This window comes from Trachypithecus francoisi, unplaced genomic scaffold (genome assembly GCF_009764315.1).
Source record: "Trachypithecus francoisi isolate TF-2019V2 unplaced genomic scaffold, Tfra_2.0 Lachesis_group19, whole genome shotgun sequence".
NCBI lineage: Eukaryota > Metazoa > Chordata > Mammalia > Primates > Cercopithecidae > Trachypithecus > Trachypithecus francoisi.
The window spans coordinates 34,932,741-34,945,602 of NW_022681464.1; the positions used below are offsets into that span (position 1 = coordinate 34,932,741).

Genomic DNA, 12,862 nt, shown 5'->3' on the forward strand with positions numbered 1-12,862 from the left:
CTTCTCATTGCAGGACCTTAAGCAAATAAAGGGAGACTTAGGTCAATTTTCTAATGACCCTGATAGGCGTGTAGAAATTTTCTGAAATTTAACTCAGGTATTTTATCTCACGTGGAGGGATGTTGTGTTGCTGCTAAGTCAAACCCTCCCTGCAACTGAAAAGCAGAGAGTTCCGCAAGCAGCAGAAAATTATGGAGATGAACAACATATCTCTTATAGCAGACCAAGTTAAAAAAGGGAAGAAAAAGGAAGGTGAGGAAGAGGTAGAAACTTCACTCCCACAAGGAAGGGAAGCAGTTCCGGTTAAATAACCCTAATTGGGATCCCAATAACTCAGCAGATGAATGGAAAAGGAAGCACTTTTTAAGGTGTATAATAGAAGGCCTATGGAAGACCACGGCTAAACCTCTCAGTTACTCTAAAGTGTCCATGATAGACCAAAAACCAGACAAGAATCCCACAGCTTTTATGGAAAGGCTGAGAGGGGCACTAATAAAGCACACCTCTCTATACCCCGATTCAGTTGAGGGACAGCTCATCCTGAAGGACAAGTTTATTACACAGGCAGCTCCTGATATTAAAAGAAAGCTACAGAAGCAAGCAATAGAACCAGAGAGCACCCTAGAAAGCCTCCTGAGAATAGCCACTTCAGTCTTTTACAATAGGGATTGGGAGGAAGCCCGAGAAAAGGAGAAGTAGTACAAGAGAAAAACAGAGGCTCTAGTAGCAGCATTACAATCTTGTAAAGTCCAGAATCCCCAAGGTGCATCCTCTAGCTGTTATCAATGTGGTCAGTCTGGGCATTTTAAGAAGGAATGCCCAGGAAGCAAGACGAAGCCACCTCGACCCTGTCCAGCCTGTGGTGGAGACTACTGGAGACAGACCTGCTTTGGTCTTTTGTTCTGGGTTCAGAACTAGTCTCACAGATGGTCCAGCAGGACTGATGGGTCCTGGAGCTCAAACCCCTGCCTCCAGCGACTCAGACTGCCATTACAGCACAGGTGTCCCGGGCTTTCCTGCTGGACAAGAGCTGCAAAACACCTTCCAAAGGACCCTTTTTTTTCTATCTGCCTAAAATAATTTCTTAATAACTCCTACTACACTAGGTTTTCTGTCTCTCTCTCTCTCTCCTCTCTCTCTCTCTCTCTCTCTCTCATTCTCTCTCTCTCTCTCTGTCTGTGTGTGTGTGTTGAGATAGAGTCTCGCTCTGTCACCCAGGCTGGAGTGCAGTGGTGCCATCTCAGCTCACTGCAGCCCCCCGCTCCCGGGTTCAAATGATTCTCGCGCCCTAGCCCCCCAAGTCGTTGGGACCACAGACGCACGCCACCACCCTGCCAAATTTTTGTATTTTTAGTAGAGACGGGGTTTCGCCATATTGGCCAGGCTAGTCTCGAACTCCTGGGCTCAAACGATCCGCCTGCCTTGGCCTCCCAAAGTGCTGGGATTACAAGCGTGAACCACCATGCCTGGCCTGTTTGTTTTTTCTTGCTGATGGCTGTAGTACAAATGGCTATAATGCATTTGTTTTGAGACTTTTCCAAATTGTTTTTGCAAAGACTATTCCTTACTGTGGGTGATTACTGAAGTCTTGATTCCTTTAGCTTGTATTCAGCTAATGTTTGGGCAGAGATTTCCTTGAATGTCAGGTGCTCCAATACATACCAAGAAAGCCTCAGAAAACAAAGAGAACCACCTCTCAGTCTTTGCAGATTTGCCCTCTGCTGGGGTACTCCTTTACCACTTAGCTAGGCTTGTTCTGAGTTTCAGGATGAAACTCAGATGAGATGAGAGCTTAGGATCTTCTCAGGATTTTTCTTAGCATGCTTCTTTGCCTGGGCTTCACATGGCTTTTTAAATTCTCCTGTATACATGGCTGCTTTTGAATCATCTCATTTCCCAAAGAGTCTCACCCTGCTTCTCCTCTGGGCCTAGATGGTCTATTCTTTGTGTTGTGTCCACTAGTCCTCCCTACTTCCCCGTCTTTTACCTCAGGTGTATCAGTAGGTTTTGTAGTTAGCTTCCTTGGAGCCTTTATGAGCAGCGCCTGCTGCTTTTCCTGCCTGTATTCTGAATTATGTGAAACAGAGTTTAGGTCTTGCCTTAGTCCTTCAGGTATCTCCCATACAAGATAGAATGAACATACACAGTATGGTCTTATTCTACCCCCTTGGGTTCAAGGTTTGGGGGGATGGTAAGAGGAGGAACCAGTCTACTACCTGCTCAAGACTTAAGACTATCCTTAGCGGGTGGGACAAGAGCAAGTAACCTGCCGTAACACTTTCCTACCATTTGGGATAGCTTTTACTTGATTGGATATTTGCTTGTTTGCTATAAACCTAAATTTTCCAGAACTTCTGCAGACCTGTTTCAGATAGCTTGTTACTTTTGATGTTTCTGTGGGTGAAGGAGAGCTTGGAGCTTCCTAGTCCATCAATTTGGTGACATCTGATAGTGACTTAAAATAAATTGTGGCTGTGTGTGTGTGTGTGTGTGTGTGTGTGTGTACCAAGAGGGGAGGATCACTTGAGGTCAGATGTTTTAGTCCAGCCTGGCCAACATGGTGAAACCCCATCTCTAATACAAATACAGAAATTTTTATGTGTGTGTTTATTTGTACACACACACAAAAACATATCATAAAACTTATCATTTAACTGTTTCTTTTTTGTTTGAGACAGTCTCCCTCCATCACCCGGGCTGGGGTGCAGTGGCACGATCTCGGCTCACTGCAACCTCCACCTCCTGGGTTCAAGTGATTCTCCTGCTTCAGCCTCCTGAATAGCTGGGATTACAGGTGCCTTCCACCACACCCAGCTAATTCTTGTCTTTTTAGTAGAGATGAGTTTTCACCATATTAGCCAGGCTGGTCTTGAACTCCTGACCTCAAGTGTTCCTCCCGCCTTGGCCTCCCAAAGTGCTGGAATTACATGCGTGAGCCACCTAGCCCATTTAACTGATGCTAAATGTATAAATCTGTGGCATTAAATCTTTCACGTTGTTATGCAACCATCAGTGATGTTTAAATGGCAAATGATTTGGCTTCTTTTGCATTCTCTATTCTGTTTGACTGCCTGAGGTGTTTTAAATTCATTCTTAAGGCATTTCTGCTTTTTAAGTTCCTTCTCAGCTTCGTTGGTACTATTCTTTCTGTCTTTCTTCTCTTCTCTGTGTCCTTCTCTACCATTTTTGCTCTGTGTACTTCTTTGCTTTTCTTCCTTTTCTTTCCTTTTTTTTTTTCGAAACAGAGTCTTGCTCTGTCACTAGGCTGGGGTGCAGTGGCGCGATGTTGGCTCATTGCAACCTCCGCCTCCCAGGTTCAAGTGATTCTCCTGCCTCTGCCCCCCGAGTACCTGGGACTACAAGCGGGCGTCCCCATATCCGGCTAATTTTTTGTATTTTAATGGACAAGTGGTTTCTCTATATTGGTCAGGCTCGTCTCGAACTCCAACCTCAGGTGATCTGCCCGCCTTGGCCTCCCAAAGTACGGGGATTACAGGCGTGAGCCACTGCACCCAGCCTGCTTTGTGTACCTCTTAAATGTTAGTGTTTCCCAGGGTTCTATTCTTGAGTCTTTCTCCACTCTCCCTGTTTATTCTTGTTGGATAATTGCATATGTTCTCACAGATTTAAGTGTGCTCTCATGACTCCCAAATCTATATTACAGTCCCAGTCTCTCTGTTAAACCCAAACTTATATCCAGTTACCATCTAGTTATCCATGAAATGATATCCCAAAGGACCTCAGATTTAGTGTGTCTGAAATATTTGTCTTCTCTCCAAATTATATTATCTGCCTTGTTTAATGAAGTTGCTATCTACTTACATCAACTTGAAGATCATATAATCATTTTCAACCCTTCCTGTTCCTCTTTCAGTTATTCATCAGATTATTTTGCTTCTAATGCCCTGTTCCTGTTTCCCCAGTTTTTCAGTCTTTTATCCTTTTATGCTTGTATTACCACAGTATTCTCCTAGTCGCTTTCATCTCCACCTATCTCTTTTGCTTTTAATTTATCATCTTTATCATTGACAGTCTACTAAAATAAAAACTAGTCATGCCACTCTCCCTACTGCAGAAATTCCTCTGGTTCCAAATTATCAGAAGATAAATTCTTCTCCTGGTATGTTATACCTTTAACATTCCCTACCTCATTGTCACAGCTTTGACTCCTTCTGCTTCATCTCCTTCTCACCTTTCCCAGTCCAGAACATTCTACTCTCATTCTCTGAATTCTCCTTGCTTTTCACTTCTAGATTGCCTTGCCCCACTTCTGTCTTATTCCTTCATAATTCTGTTCTTCAAGGTTCAGCTCAAATTTCATCTTCTCTGTAAAGCCCCAACAGCCCTTTCTCTGTTTATGTAGTACCTACTTACAACACTCGATATCCTATATTTACTTTTTCTACCTACTAACCTCTGAACTCTCAGAGACAGGAAGTATTTTCTTTTTCTGCTTTCCTGCAGAGAGGAGGCAGATTTAGAAATAAATAATTACAGTATAACAGCTAAATACATAATTTCTGTAATAGCACAAAGGAGGTCATATAACATTGCCTCAGGGCACTGGGGAAGGCAGCACAAAGTGAGGGACATTTTGAGGCAGTCTTAATGTAAGAATGTTCACATTCCAGCTGGAGAATAGAGCAGGTGCAGAGGTTCCATAGGGTAGAGTGAGCCTGGCTTATTTGGGAAATGGCTGGTAGCACACTGTGGCATAAGCCCAGCTATGTACATGTAGAGAAACAGGCTGGACAAAGGTGTGATTGGAAACTGATTGGGAAGAGCCATTGTTTGTTGTACTAGATAATTTGGAACATTATTTACTTATTTATTGATTATAAATGTCCTGGGCAGCATTGACATGGGTATAATAATGTCACACTAGTTAAACAGATATTAATTGTATTTAATATCAGGTTGTTAAAAGTCCCTAAGGAAATTCTGTTTTCATTTTCATAGCTGTGCTTAATTTTGATGAATTATTTCTTTATGAAGTGAAGAAAGATTGATTGATCGACTGATTGGTTTTTAGAGACAGGGTCCCACTCTGTTACCCGGGCTGCGGTGCAGTGGCGTAATCATAGATTACTGTAGCCTCGAGCTCCTGGGCTCAAGCGATCTTCCTGCCTCAGCCTCTCAAGTAGCTGGGACTGCAAGCATGTGGCACCACGCCCAGCTATTTTTATTTTTATTTTTAACTTTTATTTTTGTGGAGATAGGATCATGCTATGCTGTCTAGGCTGGTCTTGAACTCCTGGCTTCAAGTGATCCTCCTGTCTTGATCTCCCAAAGTGCTGGGATTACAGTTGTGAGCCATGACATCTGGCCTAAGGGACTTAGTTAAAACAACATTTTACTACATATACCAAAAGCATTTTCTTTAAATGGTATTATCCTCTCTTATTAGAGTTTGTCAGCACTCTTTAGTACCAGCGGTCAGTCCATTTTAGAAGTAGTTTGGTTTTCAGAAGCCCCAGTTTTGCTGCCATAGTTTTCAGTGAATTTTGAGGGTGGGGTAGTGTTTCTCCAAAAATATGTCTATTAGGTTTAGAATAATAAGCATTTAGATTTTGAAAATTTACCTAAAAATGAATGTTTCTTGTAATAGTGTAACTGTCCTTTCCTCGTTGAATTCTCATGCCTTATAATGTATTATTTTTAATGGATTTAATCCTAAGTGATGTTTTACTCCTGACTCATTTTTGTTAATTCAGATCTATCCAGAAAACTAAAGTTTGCAGTAGCGTTGAATAATTTTCTTTTGCTTCTGCTTCTGCTTCAACTCTGTTGTGGCATAACACAACAGGCCTCTACCTCCTCTTCCCTCTGCTCCCCCTCCCACCCATATCAGTGCTTCTCAGGAAATGTGAAGTGTTTTTACTTTAAAGATCACTGTAAAATGTTATACTTTTAATTGATTATGCCTGACTTTGTGTGTATATGTGAAAATACTTCTCTTATGTAACTACCTTCTTTTAACATATAACTGCTACAACTGGTCTGCTACTCTTGTTCAACTATTAGTAGCAAAGAATTTAATTACTGTAATTTTTTGACATTGATTGGCCCCTCTGTTATATATTTTCTCCTCCACATTTTTTTTTTTTTTTGAGACGGAGTCTCGCCCTTTCACCCAGGCTGGAGGCATGATTTTGGCTCACCGCAACCTCCGCCTCCCGGGTTCAAGCGATTGTCCTGTCTCAGCCTCCCAAGTAGCTGGGATTACAGGTGCCCACCACCACCATGCCCGACTAATTTTTATATTTTTAGTAGAGATGGGATTTCACCATTTTGGCCAGGCTGGTCTCTTAACTCCTGACCTCAAGCAGTATGCCTGCCTCAGCCTCCCAAAGTGCTGAGATTACAGGAGTGAACCACTGCGCCTGGCCTCCTCTACATTTTTAAATTGATGATTAAGCTATATGATGGACATGTTGTGAAAGTAGAGGGTAGTTTTGCTCGTGCCTAAATCATAAAATTAAGTAAAGGACCAGTGGAAGTATATCCTCTGATCATCATTCCTCGTGAATTGTTTTTGCACTTGGATGAATGTTATGTTAACATTCCGAGTCCTGGTACTAGAATTTGGACTTTTAGGAAGTGTGGAAGTCTTATTCTGCATTATTTTATGGAACTTCAGAGAACTGAATAAAAGATAAGAATAAAAGATAAGATTCCTGCGTCATTTGTAGTGGAAAAGCTGCACAACGTTGCTTGCATTGTGCAGCTTTTCCACTGCATTAAAATGGAAGCCTGCATCCCTCTCTCCCACCCCAGAGTCTTGACTCCCCTTAGAAACCTCAGTTGGTGTATGCTTTGGTTAAGGTAGAAGAATACATTCTTGCCAACTTTATTTCCCTAATAAAGGCACACAAGTTTTGCTTATGGGTGATGCTGAAAAGTAATAGACTATCCCGTGGTATTGTAGAATTAAAGTGTATGGTGCCACGTCCAAACACTTAGTGACCATATGTAATTAGTGGAGGCAGCTCATTTTTCGTTAACAAACACATGATCAGATACTTGGACACGCAAAACTCAGCTGCCCATATGTAACAACAACAACAAAAGTACTTCAGATTACTGCACTGGGGAAGGGTTTAACATCATGACCTAAGATTTACTTTTAAGGTTTTATGACCACGTGACTAAAATGTCTATTTTCTGTGTAGGTCATTCCTGTCAATAGGGAGACTAACATTGAGAGCTTTCAAATGTCAGTAACAGAGAGAGAAGTGAGACTATTAAGGTCCAGACACGTCACATATTAACTCATTTAATTCTTACAAATCTGTTATGTGTTGTAATCATTATACCTCATTTTACAAAAAAGAAAACAGGCTCAGAAAGGTTATGTGACTTGTCCTCCCAACAGTATCATGTTAAATATACTGTTTTTTTCTTTAAAATGCTTTTGCCTTGTTCTTTATTTTTTTAATGTTCTGACCCATCTGGAACTGATTACATTATTAAGCATTACGCAGAAGCCATTCTTTCCCATAGTGCAGTTCAGTTATACAAACAACATTTACCAAAGAGTAAGACTTTGTAATGAAGATTGCTTGGGATTATCTGAATGTTCTTCCAGTTCCTGCCATGCGGCAGGCTATAGTCTGAATAGATGCTTTCCCATTTCAGTACTGCTTGGTATACCTTCACACTGCCATGCACTTGCTTAGATAATATTTAAATATCCTCTTAAAAGCAAAAGCTCGGCCAGGCGTGGTGGCTCACACCTATAATCCCAGCACTTTGGGACTCTGATGCAGGAGCAATTGCTTGAGGTCTGGAGTTCAAGACCAGCCTGGGCAGTATGGTGAAACCCTGTCTCTACACAAAAAGATAAAATTTAGCCAGGCGTGGTAGTGTGAGCCTGTAGTCCCCGCTACTCTAGAGGCTGAGGCAGGAGGATGGCTTGAGTCCAGGAGGTGGAGGTTGCATTGAACCAGCATTGCACCACTGCACTCCAGCCTGGCCAACAGAGCAAGACCCTTTAAAAAAAAAAAAAAAAAAAACAGAAAAAATGCAAAAGTTCATGTGTGTCCTTTACTACTAGGTTTACCTAGAAAGTGCCTCAAAGAAAGAAAGAAGACCCATGAAAATCCAATACATTTTTATAATTAAAAATGTATATAGCTTGCATTTGTGATTATGAGGTATCTATTTTATATTAAACCTCACATTTTATTATTTAGCTGTTACCTTGTAAAATATTTATAGTAACAAATGTAGGTTTTTGATGTCTGTGAGATAAAGATAAATGCAGTAGTAAGGAGAAGTAATGCAAAATAAAATTTCATGTCCTTATGAGGGGAAAAGCTCATGGATTGAAATCACTTGCAGCCAATCTGTGGTAATTTTCTTGCCCCTGGGCCCAAAGACTACATATGAAATGAAAACAGCTTTTCTCCCAGTTCTCTCTCATCTAATCTTGTAGAGGGTGTTAAATGTACACAAAATGTATTAGGGGACATTAAATATTAAAGCATGTATTTTATTATTTCATAAAAAAGGAAACTTCATAATGTGATCCAAAAAACTAACCATTGTTTGTTTGTTTCTTTAGGATGGATTGGATGCTTTGGTATATGATTTGGATTTTCCTGCCTTAAGAAAAAACAAAAATATTGACAACTTTTTAAGCAGATGTAAGTAATTTTTTGTGGAGGTTAATGACAGACTTCATATAACTACATTTTGACTTAGATCATTCAAGCCCTTATTTTTTCTTCTATTTACTTTTTGGTGATTTCATCAATGATTTCTACATAGAGTTTAGTAGGAAGTGTGTAAGAAGCAGTTTGGATGCCTGTTAGGAGAACCAAAGTACTTAGAAAGGGATGAAAAATAGCTAAAATAAGTATTCAAAAAACTGTGCATTGAGTTTGAATAACCGCACATTGAGTTTGAGTGACTGCTGAGATATGAGAATTTTTCTCCATGAAAGCTGTTTTATATTTAAATTTTACAGATATTCTTTTCTGAAGGCTCCTTTTTAGATTGGATATTATAATTTAAAATTTTGATTAACTTATAACTTCAAACTTTTAATCTTAAAGAATTAGTAAGATTTAGATCATGAAGTCCTCCTTCAGTTATTTCTGTTTCTAAACTATAAATGTTGATACATATAAGTTTGATTGGTTTTGGTGTTATCTTTCAATTTTGGTTACATGTGTTTTGTTACAAAGATTTTATTTTTCTAAATAGTCATGTCTTTTTGATTTTTAAAATCATTTCTATACTTTGAAATCTTGTATTAGAATTTTTAAATTTTATGTTCTTTTAGTTTTTCATTTTTTAAAAATTTATTTAGTTTTATTTGAGTTTTTGAATATGGTTCCATATTCTGAACTGAGAAGTTTTTAAGTATAAAAGTTTTAATTCTTTCTCATGTCCTATGGACATATTAGTAAAATTTTATTAATGTTTATAGTTGCTTACCTCCCTACCTGACAACATAGTGAAGGAACTAAAAAGATGGAGAGGCTTGACTGTTTATCTTAATGGTAACTGGCGTTTACAGAGATGGTGTAGATGAGGGGTAAATACTCCTTAGTACAAAGGCAGAGGGTGGGGCGTGTTTTTTTTTTTAAAGTAATGGCTAGCAAGAATGAAATACGTACTTCCTTAAACTTAGCTACTTTGTTGCTTTCATAATGTTAAGTATGCTTGTATATTCTATTTTATAAATAGAGACATTAATGCTTTAGTAGAAATAAGTAAAATAAAAGTATAAATCTAAAGTAAACTGTTTTAACTGGTAAACCTGTACAATTTATTTTAATTTTTAAATTGGAGAAAAATGCAGAGAATAATATAACAAAATTTTAGGGAAGTCAAATGTAGCAGGTAAAAATCATGACCAAGGATAGTTTATGCCAGGATTACTAAGTTAGTATAAAATTCAAAAATCAATTAGTTTAATTTACCATATTAACGTACTTTAAAAAGGAAATTTAGTAGATGCAGAAAAAGCATTTGGTAAAATGTAATATCCATTCACAATTTAAAAATATCTGTTTGCAAACTAGGAATTGAAGAAAGCTTCCTTTCCCCAATAAAGGGAATCTACAAGAAACCTACAGTTCAGATTTTATCTACTTGTTTAAGACAAATGCTTTTCCCCTAAGATGGGAAAAGGCAAATCTGTCCTCTCTTACCACTTTTATTTGACATCATCTTAGAAGTTCTAGACAGTGCCATCAGGTAAAATAAAGAAAAGCCATACAGATTGAGAAGGAAGAAGTAAAACTTTCTCAATTTAGACAGCATGATTTTCCGTATCAAAAATCCTCAAGATTCTGCAAAAAAGCTACATGAACTAGTAAGTTTGTTAAGCAAGGTTGAAAGTTAGAAGATTAATATCCAAAAAGCAGTTGCACATACATTTATTAACAACAAGCAATTGGAAATTGATTTATTATAACAAATACAGCACTATTTACAATAGAAGCAAAAACATGAAAAATTTAGGAGTAAATTTGACAAAATATGTGTAAACCTGTATACTGAAAACTATACAGCATTGTAGACAGAAATTAAAGAAGACCTAACAAGATACTCAGTGTTCATGGATTGGACAATTCAGTATTAAAATGTTAACAGTCCCCAAATTAATTGATCTATAGAGCCCGTATATTCTCAGAACCTTAGCAGACAGTTTTTTGTATAAAGTGACTAGCAATTCTTTAATTCATACGGAAATGCAAAGGAAAATAGATAAACTGGGCATCATCAAAATTAAAAACTTTTATTTGTGCTTCAAAGATACTATCAAGAGTGAAGGCCAGGCACGGTGGGAGGCTTAAAAATGCATTTTAGATTCCTGCATGTTGTCCGTGTTGTGTGAAGTAGTAACTTGTTCCTTTTTTCCACTAAATTGCAGAGCAACCTTCTATTGAATGGATGTACCTTGGTTGGTTGGTTCATTCCTCTGTTGAAGAACATATTTGTTATTTCCTGTTTGGGCCAATTATGAATAAAGCTGCTGTAAATATTCGAGTACAAGGTTTTGCATGAATTTAGGTTTTTTTGTTTTGTTTTGTTTTGTTTGAGATGGAGTTTCACTGTTGTCACCAGGCTGGAGTGCAATAGTGCAATCTCGGCTCACTGCAACCTCTGCCTCCCAGGTTCAAGCGGTTCTCCTGCCTCAGCCTCCCGAGAAGCTGGGATTACAGGCATGCACCACCATGTCTGGCTAATTTTGTATTTTTAGTAGAGACAGGGTTTCTCCATGTTGGTCAGGCTGATCTCAAACTCCCGACCTCAGGTGGTCTGCCTGCCTTGGCCTCCCAAAGTTCTGGGGTTACAGGCGTGAGCCACAGCGCCTGGCAATGAATTTAGTTTTAAATTGACTTGGGCAGATACGTAAATACACAGAAGTAGGATTGCTAGGTTGTTTGCTAAGAATAGGTTTAACTTCTTAAGAAACTGCCAAACTGTCTTCCAAAGTGGCTATACCATTTTATTATACATTCCCACCAACAATGAATCAGAGTTTCTGTTGTTCTGCATCCTTGCTGCATTTGCTACTGTCAGTTTTCGTTTGCATAATGTCTTTCATAGAGCAAAAATTTTAATTTTGTTGAAATCTAACTTATAAACTATTTCTGCATTGGTTGTGCTTTTTTTTTTTTTTTTTTTTTTTTTTTTTTTTTTTTGAGGCGGAGTCTCGCTCTGTCGCCCGGACTGGAGTGCGGTGGCCGGATCTCAGCTCACTGCAAGCTCCGCCTCCCAGGTTTACGCCATTCTCCTGCCTCAGCCTCCCGAGTAGCTGGGACTACAGGCGCCCGCCACCTTGCCGGCTAGTTTTTGTATTTTTTTAGTAGAGACGGGGTTTCACCGTGTTAGCCAGGATGGTCTCGATCTCCTGACCTCGTGATCCGCCCGTCTTGGCCTCCCAAAGTGCTGGGATTACAGGCTTGAGCCACCGCGCCCGGCCTGGTTGTGCTTTTTGTGTCATGTAAAAATCATTGCCAAACTCAAGATTGATTTTTTAAAGCAACTTTATTAAGTTATTTACATACTATAAAATTCACCCATTTAAAGTGTACGATTCAGTGAGCTTGAGTGTATATATATTTACAGAGTTGTGCAACCATTACCACAGTTACTTTTACAACATTTTCATCACTTCATAAAGTAACCCCATACCCATTAACAGTCCGTCTCCATTTCTCTCCAGGCTTCCAGCCCTAGGCAACCACTAATCTAATTTCTGTCTGTATAGATTTGCCAACACCCATTAACTTTAAGTCACTCTCCTTTTCTCCCCAGGCTTCTAGCCTTAGGCAACCACTAATCTATTTTCTGTCTCTGTAGATTTGCCAGCTCTACAGAGACATTTCCTATGGATGGAATCGTCAGTAAAATGGTCTTTTGTGACTGCCTTCTTTGGCTTAGCATGTTTTCATTGTTCATCAGTGTTGTAGCATGTGTATTTCATTCTTTTTAATTGCCATAGTATTCCATTGTATGGATGTACCACATTTTGTTTATCTGCTCATCAGCTGATGGACATTTGTATTCTATTTTGGCTTTTATGAATAATGCTGCTATGGACATTTGTGTAGAAGTTTTTGTGTAGACATATGTTTTTATTGTTCTTGCGTATATACCTAGAAGTGGAATTGGTGGGTCATATGGTAATTCTATGTTTAACATTTTGAGAAACTCAAGATTGATTTTTAAATGTATACTTTTATTACTTTGGAGTAAATATATGTGGCTTTTCTGTTGTTCCTGAATAGATAAATGCAGTATGTGTTTATCCCCATTTGCATATAATGTCACTAAGTGTTTTTAATATTTCAGTAGCATCAAGTACAAGTATAGTCTGTATCCTTAAGGATTGTGGGGA

At 38.9% G+C, this 12,862-nt stretch overlaps 1 protein-coding gene across 2 annotated transcripts in view; it reads left to right on the forward strand.

Moving 5' to 3' along the window:
• The window catches only part of ROCK1 (Rho associated coiled-coil containing protein kinase 1), a 155,792-nt gene that overhangs the window by 31,313 nt on the left and 111,617 nt on the right, over window positions 1-12,862 (forward strand). For both annotated transcript variants that reach the window (XM_033178174.1, XM_033178175.1), the window contains exon 2: window positions 8,567-8,648. In XM_033178174.1, the coding sequence (XP_033034065.1) occupies window positions 8,567-8,648 (82 nt within the window). The remainder of the gene's footprint in view (window positions 1-8,566; window positions 8,649-12,862) is intronic.